Source organism: Candoia aspera, chromosome 14, assembly GCF_035149785.1.
Source record: "Candoia aspera isolate rCanAsp1 chromosome 14, rCanAsp1.hap2, whole genome shotgun sequence".
Taxonomy (NCBI): domain Eukaryota; kingdom Metazoa; phylum Chordata; class Lepidosauria; order Squamata; family Boidae; genus Candoia; species Candoia aspera.
The window spans coordinates 2,977,989-2,996,283 of record NC_086166.1 but is presented as its reverse complement, the minus strand read 5'-3'; the positions used below and the strand labels follow the sequence as shown (position 1 = coordinate 2,996,283).

The following is an 18,295-nucleotide window of genomic DNA, read 5'->3' as shown; positions in this document are numbered from 1 at the left end:
GTCCAGGTCTGAAATCAGAGCATTCACTGGACTGAATTTCTCGCCTCTCCCTAAGTAAAACAAGAGTTGAATTCCTATTGGCCGAGCATGCAGAAATCTGCAAAGTTCTTTGAGCTCTACGGGACACAAGGTGTACATACCTGACTCTCATTTGCTTTATCGTAACGGATCACTTATTTGCAGCATTGTGGTTTGGCGGGTCAGGTTTGAGTTTGACGCATCGCATCCATGAAAGCGAGCACGGACTGTGGTTCTGTTATGATCTGGAGTGTGTCTGAGTCCATTAACAAGATGCCTTTATTGCTACAAAATGCCCTGCTGACGTCTTCCTTTGGAAAACAGTGGTGTGAATTATCTTGAGCATCCCACTGACTGTGGAGGAGGAGGAGAAGTGCGTGTGCCTATGCATATGCATTGGCACATGAAGGTAGGGCACTTTACTCACTCATCATGACTTATAGCAAATCAGGTAGATATACCAAGTACTGTAGAGTCATTGCTGGTTGTGTGTCATTCAGCAACCCCTACCGAGTATGAATTGGTTGGATTTGCTAAGATGAAAAAAAAAAAAGAAAACCGTTGATTCCTCTGCTCTGAATTTTCATTATGGCACCGTATAATAGAATGCTCATTGCAACCCCCCCAGATCATTTGTTCATAACTTTGTATTATGTTTTTAATTAAAACAAGCCTTGCAGTTGCTTTGTGTAAAGGGTTTCTATTTTTCATTCAAGAAGGAAAAAAAGACCCAGTGCTGCTATAATGGAAAGAGATTCTCCTTTACTTTTCCGCTTTACTGATTTTTTGCGGTTAGCTTAACAAAGCCACATTTCAGCAGTCTTTAAACCCGGACTGGTGATGTCCATCGGCTCCATGGTTAGGAAACGCTGCTGCGTAAGTAGAAGAGTCACCTGGCTGGCTTTTCACGTGAGCCTCCTTGGGGCTAAACATCTGACTGTTCTTTATTGTCATGAATAACACATCCCAACAATACAAATCAATTATAATTACTGATGTTCTTTCCGTATCTTAACAATGGGTAACTGGTCTAACACTGTGTAGGCATAATTGAAGTATTAATTTGGACGTTAGATATAATTAAAGTCTTCATTTGCATGGCTAACTGTTCACTGTTTGGCACCAGGATGCGACAGCTCCTCATATACAACTTTCCTCATAGGCTGTCTATACTCAGCAGCCAAGTTGCCTGTGCATGGCTCTCACATCTGGGTGCCAAATGGTGAACATTCTCCTACCCTCTGGAAGACATCTGTATTATAGATTCCTAAAACATAACCATCAACAAAGAAGTATTAAAAGAAAGCAAGAACAAGTGACAAAGCCGTAGCAGTTTTTATTCTTGTATTCAGCCACAGCAAGACTCATAGGGCTTTATGGTGCTGGGGGAAAGACTTAAACTGCGATGGGATTAGCATGCTGAGGGGCAGGCGTTTATGAACACAGTACCATTTTCCATCAAATGTAGACCAACTCTTGTGAGAGCTTAGCATGTCTTTGGGATAACTGTGTCTTCCCAGTTGTTCTGAGACATTAATGGATGCCTCAGTGTCAAAGCTGAATTCACCTGACCCTTCTTTTTAACACAATTCAGAATCTGTATCTCCGTATCCGGAACATACTCCTTCGTGGAGGACCCTGAAGTTACTGCTTATCTGTTCTGACCTTGCTCTGTGATCAGGCAAATTCCTACTTGTTACTGCCTCTGGTAGCTTCAGTGGAAGTTGCTTGGAAAATATTAAATGTGCATACACGTAGTGGAAAATGTGGGAAGTAATCTCAAAATCATCTTTAATTTCACCCCAGGAAGAAATCAATTGAAATCTTTATTACTTTAAAAAAATGCTTTGAATGTCCAATTTTTGCTTCAGTAACCTGCTTTCAGGAGATTGGGGTGGATCAGCCATCCTGAAAAACTACAGGTAGATGCCACTGGAATAATTTCAAGAAACTACACAGAAAACCAATTATTGTGGAACAGTCAAATCTCCATCCTCCGTATCTTCTTTCGTCTCATTTACTTAGTGACAATATATTGGGTTGGAATGCTGAGACAATGCAGTATGTTGAGTAAGAACTTCTGGAACTCCCACAAGAAGTGAATTTCATCCATGGATTTTGTCTGTGTGTCTGTTATTTCATGTGGAAAGACCCACAGATGTTCTACCTTGATAGCACTCCTGCTGGTTTTGTTTATTTCTAGAAGGCGTAGAGGTAGTCCTCGCTGAACACCCACAATTGGGGCTGGAATTTTGGTTGCTAAGCGAAGTGGTCATTAAGTGAATCTGACCCAATTTTACGACCTTTCTTGCAGCAGTCATTAAGTGAATCACTGCAGAAGTTAAGCGAATCACACGGTTTCCCATTGGTTTTGCTTGCCAAAAGCCAGCTGGGAGGGTTGAAAATGGTGACCACGGGACGCTGCGACGTTCATGAATGTGAACCGGTTGCCAAGTGCCCAAATGGTCATGATGTGACCGCAGGGACACTGGCGGTCATGTGAGGACCAGTTGTAAGTCAGGTTTTCAGCACCGTCATAAGTCTGAACCGTCACTAAATGAATAGTCATTAAGCAAGGAGTATCTGTATTGCAAAATGTAACCTTAAAGACCCCGAGCAGTTGAGTTTCACGCTCTCGTTCTCTTTCCCATCAAACCTTTGTTACCGATTCACTAAATGAGGTGCATAGCATTGGCACTTCTTGCGCTATGCTCTTCAGTGAAGGAATCAGAAGAGATCCTTGAAAGAGGGTAAAGTGGCACGTGGGGGCATATGGGGCCTAACGCAAGTGGCTGAAATTGGCTGTTTATTCAAAGAGGGGACTCAGATGCAGAAGTGTGAGTTTTGAAGACTTGCGATGTGAAATATTCATATGGCTTGAACTGTTGCTTGAAGAACAGCCTGCACATCGTCTTCGTGGGTGCTGGGAGATTCTTTAAGGGAAATGTAGTATCCTAAGAGATTTAGCCTTTACTTCCTTTTAACCAAGTGGGAACACGCTGGGGAAGTATCCATTGATCTTAACCTTGCCTCCTCCATGTTTTTTAAAACTTTTCAAAACTGCACCGGACTTGTAGCCTACACCTCATGCCTTAGAAGTCAGACGCGCTATTTTTGGTGCTTGGAAATAAAATATGGATTATAAAGTGGTTGAACAGTGAACTTCAAGAGAGCATTGTTAGGTATATTTAACATTTAGGTAGCACTTTTAGAGTGTTTCATCTACATCAGATCAGAAACGGAAAGCCTTTCATTCTGAGGAAATGTTAGATAAATCGGGATCACACATCCTCATTCATAGGGTTGGCTGGCACTAAAAAAGGCTTTTGTGCAGGCATAAATGTCAGATGGGTTTTTTTTTTTTTGGCCTGCAAGACAAGAATAAATAAGAAACTTGGTCTTCAGCTGCTACACGTATATTGGGGCAGATATTTCACTCTGCAAAATTCTTCTCCTTTCTAGGTGAAAAGTTTACCCCCCGCCCCAGCTACAAGAAAATACAGTTAGTCCTCACTTAATGACCATTTGTTTATTGATGGTTCAGACTTATGACGGTGCTGGGAAAAAAACCTTACAACTGGTGCTCACAATTACAACCATCGCAGCATCCCTGCAGTCATGTGATCACAATTTGGGCACTTGGCAACCGGTTCGCATTTATGACCGTTGCAGCAACCCATGGTCATGTGATCACTATTTTCAACCTTTCTGGCCAGCTTCTGGCAAGCAAAATCAATGGGGAACCACGTGATTCGCTTAACGACCATGTGGTTCACTTAACAACCACATGGTTCATTTAATGACTGCCATAAAAAGGTCATAAAATTGGGTTGGATTCACTTAATGACTGCTTTGCTTAACTGAGATTGTGGTCGTTAAGCGAGGACTACCTGTATAAGCATCATCACTGAATAGCATTGATTGAAATCCGCAGATTAATACTTTCTAACCCAAGACTGGTTTTACCTTGTTGGTTTTCAACTTTGACAAGAATTGCGTTCAGCACAGTTGGAACTGAGTTTGTTTGTTTTTTAAGGCCTAGATAAGCAATTATTAGATCCTCCTTCTTACAAAATGTACTTTCTTGCAGCATTTTCCCCAAATGAATTTTGAGCCGTGAGTCATCCCATTTTGGGGCAACTCTAATCAAGGTGTTGTTAATAACTGCAGGCCAAGAACATGTTGCTGCTGTTTGAACTGCAAGCTGTTCCCAAAATAAGGGCACCACTGATCTAAAAGCAAGGGTTTTGCTCCTTTCAGGATTCGCTCACACAAATCCACCTCCTCCTCTCCTTTTCTCTTAGGGCTGTTTTCCTATTCTCCCTATCTTATTTTGACAGGCACTCTTTCCTCCAAGGAGCCTTTCTTCGCTTCTTCATACTTGGGGAGCGGGGAATACTTGGATTGAGAGGAAAGTAAAATAATGAAAGAAGTGGGACTAGGTCTGAATGCTGGCATTACGAGTAGCTAGTGCCTTTGAAACTGGATCGTAGCATGCGCAGGTAATCTCAAACCAACTTTCGGGGTAGTGTGCAGACTTGGTGCAAACCGCCAAGCGTGTTTTGACTGCGGCAGTGTAGAAATATCTTTAATGAGTAAATAAAACTTTTGGGGCTGCCAATACCCCCTTTCCAATATTTCAGTTTTTGCTGATTGGGGGCCGAAATAGGAGTGGAGAAATCCTGTGTCTCTTGGTACTTCAACACCGCTAATACTAAAGACCACCGCTTTAAGGAAGGCATTTGGTGCCTAGATTGGTTTAACGTGCTGTTTTTAATCTGTCTAGGCTTCATTTTTTAAATAACTGTATATATCTCTATATCTATTTTTTCTATTTCTCCATCTCTGTCTCTCGCTTTTCCCTTGTTACTTGCTGTTGCCAATTGCACATTTTAATATCATAAGTGGAATGGATATTTTTGGGGGGTCTTCATGAAATAGGAAGAAGGATTTGTTTTGAACTCAGAGCAAAACATTGTGTTCGGGAGGTCCTTCCACACCATGGAAGTTGGCCACAGCTCAGCAGAATTGAAGCCCAGAAGACCTGAGTGGTTCTGAGTTTTAAACCAAATCCAGATGGAGAAATAGGGGAAGACTGGTCCTGTGTCTCCTTCTGCAGCTCCAGTGTGACATGCTCTGTTGACTGGCCTGCCTGTCCCTGATTCTTCCCTCTGCCTTTCAGCCACTGAGAAGTTGAAAGCTTACCTATTTTTAATGGAGCCGAAGAAACAGAGAGAACCTGTCCCGATGGCAGGAAGGACAAAACGTTCAGCCTCTGCCTGAGTGGGTAACACCCAGCTTTGCCAAGTTGCCATTATCATCCTGCCCACTGCTGCTCTTTTCCTGCCAAAAAAAGCATTCAGTATGATCTCCAGCTGCTAAAGAGTGGCCCCCACTCGATGGAAGGGGCTCATCATCTGCTGATGTCACCTGCTTGGCCAGGGAGACGCAACGAGGAACCAGCCCTGTGAAGCCAGGAGTGAAAAATGTGCCAGCCTCCCTTTTGTGGCCCCTGCAATCCCACCTGAGTGGGTAGGGCTCACAATTCGGGACCCTCCTTTTGCATCTTTGAGGGTTGGGGTGGGGGCCTTAAGCCTTGCAGAGGTTTAAGGTCCTGTGGAGCCATGTAATATTTCTGACCCTGCGTCCCTAAAGGCCCCCGGCCTTGCTTGCCCTTGCCTGGCCATGCAAAGCCTGCCCTGGAGCCAGCGTGATTTGCTCACCCCTGAAGTAAATCTGGAGCAGGCTTTGATTTGCAGAACAGCCTGGAAGAATGATGGGGCTTGCTAACCACGAATTAATACCACAAATGCCTCTTCTTCCTCTTTGGGGGGGGGGGGCGTGATGAATTAGATGATAATGGGAAGCAATCAAGCTGCTTAATCAATAAGTAAATAAATAAATTGGCTTGTTTGGGAAGGACTCGCGGTATGTTCATGGTGTGTGTTATATGTCTGTCTGTAAAACTGAGATGTTAACAGACAAGAAGCCATCTCTCCCTATTTCCCACTGGACAGTTCAGCATTGCTTAAGGCAAGTCTTCTCAACCTCTTGACCCTGGAGGATCCCTTGAAATATTTCTCAGGCCTCGGGGAGCCCCTGCCCATTCAGGCTCAAAGACAGGCCAGAAGTTCCAAAATTATCATAATTCGCTTCATGGGTAGGCCTGTAGATATGCATTAACTGTGTTCTTCAACTGAAAATAAAGAATAAAGCTTACCTCTTTAACGTAACATTGCCAGAATTTGCAATTTTTAAAATACATCCTGATTTCCCAGGAATCCCCTAGGGGCCTTTTGCGGGACCCTAGGGTGCCACGGAACGGTGGTTGAGAAACCCTGGCTTAAGGATTGTATCAAGAGAGAGGGGTGTTTTGTTTTGTTTTTTTTAGATTTTTAAATCCCATCTTTATTATTTTTATAGATAACTCGAGTTGGAGAACATACCTAATACTCCTTCCTCCTCCTCTTTTTCCCACAACAACAACCCTGTGAGGTGAGTTGGGCTGAGAGAGAGGGACTGGCCCAAAATCACCCAGCTGGCTCTCATGCCTAAGGCGGGACTGGAACTCCTGGTCTCCTGGTTTCTAGCTTGGTGCCTTCATCGCTAGACCAAACTGGCTTTCTTGGTTAGTAAGTTAGTTCCGTTTGAGGGAAAGCAAAACGATGTGCAACCCCCGGGTGACCTGAAATGGCAAATGCTAAAGAGGAACTTAGCTTGTATATGAGAAGGGGCAAATTGGAGAGAGCGAGAGTTAAATGATTAGTACAGGAAAGAATTAATGGGACAAAACTCTTACATATTGTTAAAGGTATGCACAAATCCATCCCTTTCTCAGTACTAAGGTCTAAAAGTGAGAGAAAATGCCCAGTGCATCAGATGCTACAAAGACTTTACTATCTCTGAATTCTTCCACATCCAAAAACAGAATAAAAGAGAAACTGGACCAGATAATCAAGACGGTTTGTTACAGCAGCAACAAGATCCCCATTCTCACCAGCAGGAACCACACCAGCATCACAGTCGTATAAAATTAAAAACAAACAAACATACACTTGAAGACTTTTCAAATCCATGGAACGCTTTTTGCATTGACAAAAACAAAAACTGTAATAGTCAAACTTTGCTATGTATGACCAAAGAATTTTGCAGCAGTTGGATGCATCGAGGTCTTAAATATAATCTCCTAGGAATGTTAATTATCAAACACATTTTAATCTGAAATTGGATGGAGTCTTCTTCAGAAGGAAGCACAGTTTTGCTTGTTTTAAGTGCTTTTTGAGGCTAGCGATGGTGGTAGAGATTAAGTTAAATCTCTCCCATTCTTTGGGACTGTCACCCAGGAATATCAAGATAAGTTGCCCTAATTTCTTCTTAAAGCAGTTCTATAATCGAGTTAAAAATCTAGATACCTTGCTAAAACCATTTCATATTGTGGCTAACTATCCTTACTCACGGGGGTGGGAAGGGAAAGAAAATACTTCCCAATAACAAGACATTATATTAATGTTCTCCTTAAATCATTGCTAATTAATCAAAATAAGAATTTAGTTCCGGAAGCGAAACTGATTCCAGGCTGTAGTTCCCGCACTTGGTTGAAAATATAATCCGAGTTGTATTTTCCAAGATGGTGTTTAGCCCTGTTTCTTTGCTGAAGTCAGAAAATGAATGAGCTGTATATTTGAACTAATAGCTGAAATTCACTCATGTGGAAATAAAGCAAATTTAACTGTGACTAGAATTTGTCATTAAAAAGTCATTATGAAAACGGACCAATCTAGTTCCTTTTCTTTTACCATTAATGACAGAACAATCTCATTCTCTCAGAAAAATAAAAAACAGGGGAGAGGCTGTATTTTCACTTGGAAAACAGTGCAAAAAGCATAATATAATAGAGCCGTGGTGAAGTGAGTCAGTTGAGAGATTTATTGATCAATAAAGCGGACAATTACAGCTTGTTTATAAAAGGAAGAGTCCCTTCTTGACCCTGAAAGCAAGACTGAGACTCTAATAATGATAATTCTAGCATCTAGCTTGAAACGATAAAAGTCAATAGGAAGATATAGGATTTCAATAAAATTATGACACTATACAAACTTTATCCCAGGAACAAGTTTTCCCCAGATATCTGATCGACTTTAGTTAGATTTGTAACTTTAATTTTGTTTCGATTGATTTTTGTGTGTTCAACAACTAATTAGACACTCACTGTCAAATAGCCCAGATCTTTGAAGAAACTAAAGGCAAGCCAAGCAGAGGGGCAATACTAGAAAAGTCCAAATGACCAGTGTCAATAAATACACAATACACCAATTCAGCCTTTGTTTTGTAAGTTTTCCATTCTTCTTGGCTCATCTCTTGCATGAAGAGATCACTCTAAAAGTACTAGCGTGTCACTGAAATAAGTCAGAAGAAGACCTCTAGCTGATTTATATTGTATCCTCTTCTTTATTTCCGTGGAAAATGCAGGCAAATTAATGCAGTGAGTTTTTTATGTTAATTGTTACTGATGGATCTGTTTTTATCCCAACTGCTGCTTTATGCATGTGGGTTTTTTGTGTGTTTCATATTTTTAATATTGCTAGCTGCCCAGAGTCATTAATTTGAGATGGGCAGCCATATAAATTGATTGATTAATTGAATGAATGAATGAATGAATGAATAAGTTATGCAGGAAAATATTGGCTTTGTAAAAAGAGATGATGGATCATGTGTGATAAAGAACCCTCCCAATCCAGAAGAGGTAGAGAATTATCCTCAGAAGCAAGCTGGCAGCCAGATGGAGTCTTGAGGCTGAAGAGAAACAGCTGGTTTCCTTGATTCAGATTTGAGATTCCTTGCTGCTATATCACAAGTGTGTTATTGACAATTGTCTCCATTCCTGAAAAGGACACTTTTGAAGTGGTGGGTTTAGGTGTTCACGTCCATACCAACATACCCACCTAATGCATTTGCCTTGAGCCTTGCTTAGAACATCACTGTAGCAGATCAGGATCGTCATTGGAACCACTTTTTCCATTCCGTTCTAGTTTTGTCCTGACAAATTTCTAAGAGATGTCCAGAACCTCAATCACATCTGGATTTTTGGATGACTGTCCTAACATACATATTTGTTTACGCATTTTTATGGCTGCCTAACTCAGACCACATGACTCTGGGTGGCGTAGCACGTCCATTGGGAATTCTGCCCATCCTGGAGAAAGAGCCAGGACCTAATGGGTTTTTCTAAGGCCCTGCAGGGTCAGGGGCACCCGTATATCGGAGGACAGGCTATTCCAAAAAGCAAGGGGGGCTCCACTGAGAAGGATCCCATTAGATGATGATGTTTCTGTGAAGAGACCCAGAGCATGCTCCCTTCATCTGAGAGCATGGGATGAGCAAGTACTCTTGGGATCAGGCAGTCCCGCAGATAATCTGGTCCTCCTGGTGCCTTCTTTGTTTCTTGGACTTAAGTTCTGATAGGCTGGGTAGGTTGAAGACAAGCATATCTGAAGAGAGTTGGCTGGCCTTTGGGGAATTTTGGCATGATGTTTCCTCTTTCAAATGCTTGATCTTCTGATATGTTTGTAAGACCTGAAGACTACAGAGATGCTGGTCTTTGACCAAAATAAAAGAGTGTTTATATTTACAGAAACGCATTAAAGTATAGCAGTGTTTCTCAGCCTTGGGGGCTTTAAGATGAGTGGACTTCAACTCCCAGAATTCCCCAGGCAGCAAAGCTGGCTGGGGAATTCTGGGAGTTGAAGTCCACTCATCTTAAAGCCCCCAAGGCTGAGAAACACTGCAGTACAGTGTTGCTAATTCATGGTCCTTTCATTTTGCGAGCGAACAGAGGGATTTTGCTCCTTGTGTTTGTAGAGGGGCCTACCATAGCACTATATCTCACAGAATAGTGTATTTATTGTTTACTGTAAGTGGAGGCACGCCTGCTGAAAATGCTGTTTGTGCCTGCAGGCTTGAGATCATGGGGATCATCTGGTGAGGTTGGAGTTGGAAGGTGAAGTGATCCCATAGGACTTTTCCCTCCCCTTCATAATCTATGTGTGTAGATGCTTTGAGGCAAAAAAACATGAGGCGGGTTCCTCTATTTCCAGCCCTTCCCCGGTCCTTCATTAGTTTGGTTTTTCTGCCGTGAAACTAGCTTAATTTGATGAGCCATCACCAGCCCTTCCTGTCTGACCTTTCTGTAGTGAAAATGTTTTGAACACATCCATACTTTTTCCAGTAGGTGTTCTCACTTGGCTTTTCACGCCCTCATGGATTTATAGGCTCTCCCTCCGTCCTCCTCAGATACAAAATTATTAAGCCTTCGACACTTGACAGCCAGGTTTGAGGCATCCTTGGAACCCAGATGTGAAAGTATAGATCTGTTCATCTGAAGATACTGTTTCTGAAGCACAGAAGTCTTTTGTTGAAGGGAGGCAGCTGTATAACAAAATGCCTTGGTAACTCCCCCAGACTAGCTACTTCGCTGGAGAAGAGACTTGCAGAAGAAGCATTCTGGGATGTTAGGTTAGCAAACACTGGGTAGATTTGTCTCAATAATTTATTTGATGTGATGTGAAGAGGGAGTTCAGATCACAGAGGTCTTCCCTGGAATTTGATGGCATACAGTGAGGGAACTCACACTATCAAGGAGCCCTTGATAAGGCAAGTGGACGCTGGTATTGTGGATGATCTGTGGAACATCCCTAGGGACAGTCCTGCTGGGAAGTAAGGGCAGATACTTCTTCAGGTGAGGGAACAGGAGACTAGCTTGACTCTTGAGGAACATGGGACAGCATCTGGCCTTACTGAACGTATCCCACTGAATATGCATTACTAGTGCAATAAAACATGCATGAAGTATTTTATTTTCTTACTAATCATAGTATGGATAGTAAGGAGGAATTTTTCATTTTCAGCTGACATTTCCTTCCCCACCTCTACCACCCCTGGTTTGCTCTGCGTCTCCCTTCTCTTGATTAATACCAAAAATTTGGTCTAGTTGTGAAGGCTCCAGGCTAGAAACCAGGAGACCGAGAGTTCTAGTCCCACTTTAGGCATGAAAACTGGCTGGGTGACCTTGGGCCAGTCCCTCTCTCTCAGCCTAGGAAGAAGAAAACAAGGACCAACCACTTCCAAAAACCTTGCCAAGATAATTGCAGGAACTAGTCCAGGTAGTCACCAGGAATCACAACTGGCTCAGGTAAGAGAGCCAACTGTGGGAAGATGCTGGGGAAGATGCTGGATTAGAAGCTGGTAAACAGTGAGTTCTAGTCCTGCTTTAGGCCCAAAGCCATCTGGGTGACTTTGGGCCAGTCCCTCTCTCTCAGCCCATGACGTCAGGCTCAGGCGACAAGCCAGCCAGTCAATTCCTGTCGCAACCAATGGATCAACATTCGGTCGATCCGAAAAAATCAGGCCCTGCACTTGCAGCAAAAATGTTAGGAAGGAAAAAAAAATTGAGGGCCAGGCCTGGAATACTTTTCCTGAAGTTTTTGAAGTTGGGTGTTGTTCTTTTGTATATTTAATCAGTTTACAAAATAAGAGTTCAAGAAACTTTTTCTGCTTGAACTGTTTCTTGTTTTGGCTTTTCTGGGGCATGGCCAAGGCTACCACACATTGTCATGGAATACGGAGAGCACGCACCTTCTTAACCTTTTCGCATTGAGCTGGTGGGGAATTCTGGGAGTTGGAGTCCACACGTCTTAAAGTTGCCGAGGCTGAGCTAGAGATACTATTATTTGTGAGAATGGTATGAGTTTGCCTTCACCCGTTCCATCTGTTGAGCCAGTTCTTCGGTTGTTGGCTGCCTTTGATCAAACCAGGGCTTGCTTGTCAGAAGGCATTCAGCTTGTCCACCAGATTCTGATCTCTGTGAGTTAATAAAAGATTTAACGGCGTGGCCTTGGGGCAGACATTTGAACCTTCCCATGCGAATCAGAAGGGAGGCATGGTGGTAAATTGTTCATCATGCATTTATAGCCATATTGATTATGATTTCGGTATTGCTCTCTGATTAGCTCGCATATTCCTCCTACGTTGATTTCCTTGCTTGCTGTAAGAGAAATAAACCTTAAATAAAGCTCAGAGGGATCACACGCACTTCCCAGCTTGTCGCGCGGGCTCACAAACCACTTTGAGTCATGCTGCTTTTTAATATATTGTCAATCGCGTAAAGACACACAGGGAGAAATATTCTGTCTCTGCTGGAAACATGAGCGACTCCTGAGAACGGATGCATTTCTCCCTATAGGTTAGATACCTCTCTAAATAAAAAACTGTATTTAACGTAAATGCATTACGTGTTTAATTTCTTTTAGCACTGTCAACATTCGGTCGCGTTAGAAGGATGTGGGCAGGGAGCAGCCGGTAATGCAGCCGAGGAATGGGACGGCTGCCAACTTGAACTTGTAGGCTGGTTATATTGGATGGAAAGCTAATAGTTTTTGCTTTTTGTTTCTGTTTCTCCCCCCCACCCCTTTTCCCAGGCCCGTGATGGGATGCGAGCAATTCTGGAATTCTATGACAGCGAGCTCAACCCGTTGGAGCACTCGCCACAGCTGAACTTCCGTGTGAGGGAGGCCGAAGAGATGGTGCAGAAGGCTGAAGCGCATTGCACCGAAATGGAGGTAACGGAGGGCAGCACAATGGTGTGTTTTTCTTTTAGAGGGGAACCAGCCTTGAGTAGTAGGTAGGGACCCATCCCTCCCTATCTGGATCTGAACAGTGATTTAGAAGAAGTTGAGTAGGAATACATGCCTGGTCACTAGCACTTTCTCAAGCCAGAAGTATAAGAGATGTACTTCCAGGAGGGTTGACCACTGTGGGCGTGGTAACAAATAAGGAGTTCCCTTCGTTTCTTTCCTTGCCCTGTTTCCCCTTCAAACCTGCTTCCTAGAGAAAAAGTAGAGTATAGGTGGTCCTCGCTTAACAGCCATTCGTTTAGTGATGGTTCGGACTTACGACAGTGCTGGAAAAACCAACTTACGACCGGTCCTCACATTTACGACCGTCACAGGGGTCCCTCGTGGTCACGTGATCACAGTTTGGGTGCTTGGCAACCGGTTTGTATTTACGACCGTCGCAGCATCCTGTGGTCACGTGATTGCCACTTTCGACCTTCCTGGCCAGCTTCTGGAAAGCAAAATCAATGGGGAACCAAGTGATTTGCTTAACAACACATGGTTTGCTTAATGCCTGCAGTGATTCGCTTAACGACTGCCACATCCAGGTCCTTCCAAGGTGCACAACAAGAAGACTGAGAAGAATAAATTAGGACGTTCCCCAAATGTCTTAATTTATTTTCGAGAGGCAGCTTGATGTTCTCAGTCACACCTAATTATTACTTAGTGCCTCTTTGCCACAAAACGCAGTTAGAGAATAAAACGTTCACGGCGTGTGACTGCTGGCTTTTCAGTACGTCTGTGCTAATCTCAATGACTTACTTTATTTTATTTATCAAATTTTTATCACCGCCCATCTCCCCCCACAAGGAGGGACTTGGAGATGTCTTGGACCTTCAGTGTGTGGGTGGAGTCCTGGCTTAAAGGAATGCACAAACCAGGATTTCGAGGCAGGTACCTGGCTAGTTAAGCTGCCTGTGCATTTTGATGCACTTCCGTAATCTCTTTGTGAGCCAGCTTTCTGCAGGAAAGACTTACCCTTTGACCTAAATTTATGATAGTTGCTTTGAGAGAACCATGACGATGCTAAATATAGGTTGGTGAAGGTTAATGCCAGTAAAGCAACTCATGAACATAATGCCATTAATGTTCCTTTCATTGCCACACATTTGGCTCAGCATGAACCATCGAGAGCATGAAGAGAGAGGTGCTGGACACACTCGCGCTGACACCTCCCATAGTTCACAGATTCCTTACAGTGGGAGATTTATGCTGTCTAGGAGCTCTGCATGTACTCTGAATTGGTTAATTATGAACCCGGCGGTTTCTGCTCATCAAATACCATATGTTCTAATTCTCTCCTCCCAAGAGGTTTGGGGTGGGATCTGCTGCTGGTGACCTGAAAAACCACCCGTTCAGCATCCTCCCCTTTCCCCTTCCTGCTGGAATGGGCATCCAGGCACTGCTGTTATTTGCAATAATCAGCCTAAAATAGACCTCTGCAAAGCGCGGAGCCATCCCTGTTCCCCTTTAAAAGGTACACGTTGAAGCAATAAAATACCGATTTGAGTGTTTACGGCAATAGCTTCTTCCTGCCTAGCACCTTTCCTCCCACTTAAAGTTGTCCCTGCACCTCCTTCCTCACCTGCTCCATTTCTTTAGCTTTTCTCCCAAGACAAATCTTTGGATAAATCAAATGCTGTGTGCAACATCTCCTGGGATGCATGGCATGGGCTGCAATCCTGGGAGGATTTATGAGTGTGTCCTTCACCTTGACCAGTGTCTGACTAGCTTCTGTATCCATAAAATAGCCCTGAATTGTATGCATTTACCCAATCTGTCCTCCTGGTTCCCTGTTTTTCGAAGACATACGATGTTGGTTAGTTGATGCCTGCACCCCGTCCCGTTATAACGTACCTGGCAGTAATGGGCTGTTGGCCTCAAATGCAATAAACAGCAGAAGCGTTCGGTTCATAGAGCATTCTATGTAAGCAGAGTGGAGTCATTATAAAATAGTTGGTTTAAGAGCATTACAAGGAAGTAATCTGATCAGAAATGATATAAACACAGCTTTAAAATAGCAGCAGCCGAACTTCTGCGGGAAACTCCTGTTGAAATAAAATTATTTTTCGCTGGAAGGGGTATTCCACTGCTTCAGGGGGCCTTCAGCAATAAGACCCCATCTTTTCTGCACACCTCTCTCAGATAGTCCAAGCATACCTCTGGGTTAGATCACCCAGGTCCAAATGCTTGTGGGCTTGGCTGTCCAGATGGGGTTTTATGTCTTGGCAGGCATCTTTCTGGATTGCATGCAGGGCATCAGAAATAGGTAATCGTAACTTTCCCTTCAGGGCCTCCCTAGCTTTTGACATGTCCTGTTGTTTATTCTTCTGCACAGCAACATGTGGAATAGAATTAACCTGGACAAGATCTGTTGTTTCTTTCTTAGCGATTCCCCATTGCTAATTAATTGGTTTGTTTTTGGTTTTAATCTAGGAATGCAGATTTGGCTTAAACACCACACATACACAGGGCACAGATTTGAAAATGCTGTGTTCAAATTCTTCTGTGTGTGCTATCTAGCATGGCTATTCTCTTGAAAGAACCAGGGAAACTGAGCTTGCCCGTTTTCTCAAGGTGGTGCTGTGTGTGTGTGTGTGTGTTTATGCATGCGTGTGTGCTAAATCCACTTCAGAAATAGGAAAAAGTCTTTGGAAATGTCCTCAAGGAATTGAAGTCAGTGGAAAATGTGAGAGGTCTGGTGTGTTTGTTTAGAGACTTAAAGTAACGAAGTTCTGCTGTAAAGGCAATTTAATTAAAAATTATAGCACTGTGTGGTGAACAGGCTTGCTACCGTCAGTCACGTATATTCAAATTATCTCTCTGGACGTTGCATGGGAATTGCTTACTTGACTAATACAGAGAAGCTTCTTAATTCTAAGGAATGAGCGACTATCCTTTTCTTCAGGAGAAGGCAAACAACTCAGATGCCTCACTTCTTTCCAGATGCCCGACGTCTTTTCGCAAAACCAACCTGTTCTTTCGCTCCACAGAGACATCTTATTATTCGCTGGGATGGCATCGCTGTAGTCTCAGTAATGGTGGGACTTAAGCCTTCCAGGTAGAACCATGGCAAGATGACCCATCTGGTTGGTGGTCTGCATCAGCATTAGGCCAATCTGTGGGCACTCCAAAAGCTGCTGAGCTACAATTCCCACCATCTTGCTTCCTAGCCATCGTGGGAGTTGTAGCTCAGCAAAGCCTGGAGAGCCCCACGTCTTCTACCCTGCTGTAATCTTCAAAAGGCCTTTCTTAATAAGTGGGGACCCCCTTGCAAAGATGGAGTGTGTTTGTCTCATTGTGGATGTTTTGGGGGCTGTAACATATCGTTACTGCGTTTCTTCACTTCTGCTGACAGCAATGGAATTAAGGAGGGGGGCTCTCAGGGTAGTAACAAAGGCATGGACAGCCTCTGAGGGCTCTTGGGCCCAAATGTTATGTCAAGATCCTTAACTCGCTGTTTTCAAAATAGCACCAATTCAGTTCTGGGAGAAAACCAAACATATATTTGTAAGAAAGCTGTCACTGGCTACCATTGGATCTTGGTTGTTGCTGTTATTTTCAAGGCAGCGTTGATTATATCTTGACCGATGGGCAACTGGTCACCACATCAATTAATAGAAAATGGGCCAGACAGAACTCTAGCACTGGAAGAGCCCATGCAGGCCATTGTGTCCAGCCCTCCCGGTGCAGGAGGACAAATGAAGGGCATCCCCTTCTAAAGAAAACTTCGGGGACATCCGTTGAGTCACAGGATGTAAGTTGACCAAACAATAGGGACAAACAGCTTCGACTCAATCAAAACAGAAACTTATGAAAGGATGTCTTTTTAGGACATTTGTTTTGCACATATCCAGTCTTGCAAAATGCCACACTGAACAGCAAAACTCAGTTGCTCTTCTAATCCGTTCGACAGAAGAACAGATCTTCTGGTCTGCTGCTACCTGTAATGGCAGGTGCTTTATTTCCTTCATGGTGGTGGCAGTTTCTGCATACAGAAGGAACTGTTTATTTATTTAGAGCATTTGTGTGATGCCTTAATGGCTCAGAGCACTCAAAGAAATACAATTAAAACCAAAGTATGTTTTAAAAGCGATTGCAAACATTACTTAATAAAAACAGTACACTACATAAAACAATGCATGTTAAAACAGTTGAACATAATTAAAAGGCCTGGGTAAACAAATAGGTTTTTGAGTTCTCTCCTAAATAGCAGTAGCTAGAAAGACCTTCCACTCAGCCCAGACTCCCTATCCACAGCCCTAGGTACCCATCATCCTGGGTGGGTTCTCATCCCAGCCCCATTCCTCAAGACCATCGGCTTTTATCTGGTGGATTAAAAGGCAACCTGAGATTTGCCAACTGGCATCCAGGTGGTCAAAGGGGATGCCAAGGAAAGAATGAGGGGTCGCGAGCAGCCAACAAAGTTCTACCAGGCCCTGATCATTTGCCCACCCTGTCCTAACTCTTCCATCCAAGCTAGTCATTGACCAGGTGCAGGGGGAGACAGGAAAAATGGTTCCTCCCAAATTGTTCCAAGCGGTCATACTCAGAAGGTTTGTCTCCAAACCAAAACATGCATGTTCGGAGTAGATATGGAAAGAAATACAGGTAGTCCTCGCTTAACGACCACAATTGGGACTGGAATTTTGGATGCTAAGCAAAGTGGTCATTAAGTGAATCTAAGCAAAGCAGTCATTAAGTGAATCTGACCCAACGTCATGACCTTTTTGCAGCAGTCGTTAAGTGAATCATTGTGGACATTAAACAAACCACATGGTCATTAAGTGAATCATGCAGTGCCCCATTGATTTTGCTTGCTGGGAGCTGGTTGGGAAGGTTGAAAATGGTGATCACAGGATGCTGCAATGGTCATAAATGCAAACCGGTTGTCAAGCGCCCAAATCATGATCGTGTGACTGCAGGGATGCTGTGACAGTCATAAGTGTGAGGACCGATCGCAAGTCGGTTTTCTCAGCACCGTCCTTAGTCCGAATCATCACTGAACGAATGGTTGTTAAGCAAGGACTACCTGTAGGTCTGATTCATTGGAGATAAAGACCAGACCATGTTTGCTCTGGACAGAAGTGATTGGAGGGAGGACTAAGAGCAGGAAAAAGCCAAGGATATTAGCAAGGGAAGGAAGGGAAGGTGCTGGGAATATCGGGGGGCCGATGGGATAGGTGGTGTGGGAAGTTGCTCAGGGGAGAGAGGGGCAGCATGCGCCAGCCTTGCCCTGTTTGTCCCTTAAATCACTCCAGGATCCCTGTGGCTTTGTATCAGCCAAGCCCCCTCGGTTTTGGTTTTGGTTTTCAACAGAAAATTCAAAAGAAAAGGAAAAAGAGAAGGGAATAAATACACAAAACCGTACTTCTCTTATAAGTGTACATGTTGTGTTATTCAATTAAATTATTAACTATGCTATTAACTTTCACATTACTTAACAAGAGGAGAAGAATGCAAATATTAAATGCGTATATATACATTCCACATTTCTAAATGGCCCTCCAAATGGATCTCCTGGTGGTAAAAAGCTTGCCTAGATGTAGTCATAGTTCCTGCTCCATGCCGAAGTCCCAATCAGAACATGTCCGGCAGATGACCGGGCC

At 43.4% G+C, this 18,295-nt stretch overlaps 1 protein-coding gene across 1 annotated transcript in view; it reads left to right on the top strand.

Moving 5' to 3' along the window:
* The window catches only part of MAD1L1 (mitotic arrest deficient 1 like 1), a 352,928-nt gene that overhangs the window by 117,693 nt on the left and 216,940 nt on the right, over window positions 1-18,295 (top strand). Inside the window, exon 12 of the mRNA XM_063315196.1 lies at window positions 12,492-12,632. Within this exon, the coding sequence (XP_063171266.1) occupies window positions 12,492-12,632 (141 nt within the window). The remainder of the gene's footprint in view (window positions 1-12,491; window positions 12,633-18,295) is intronic.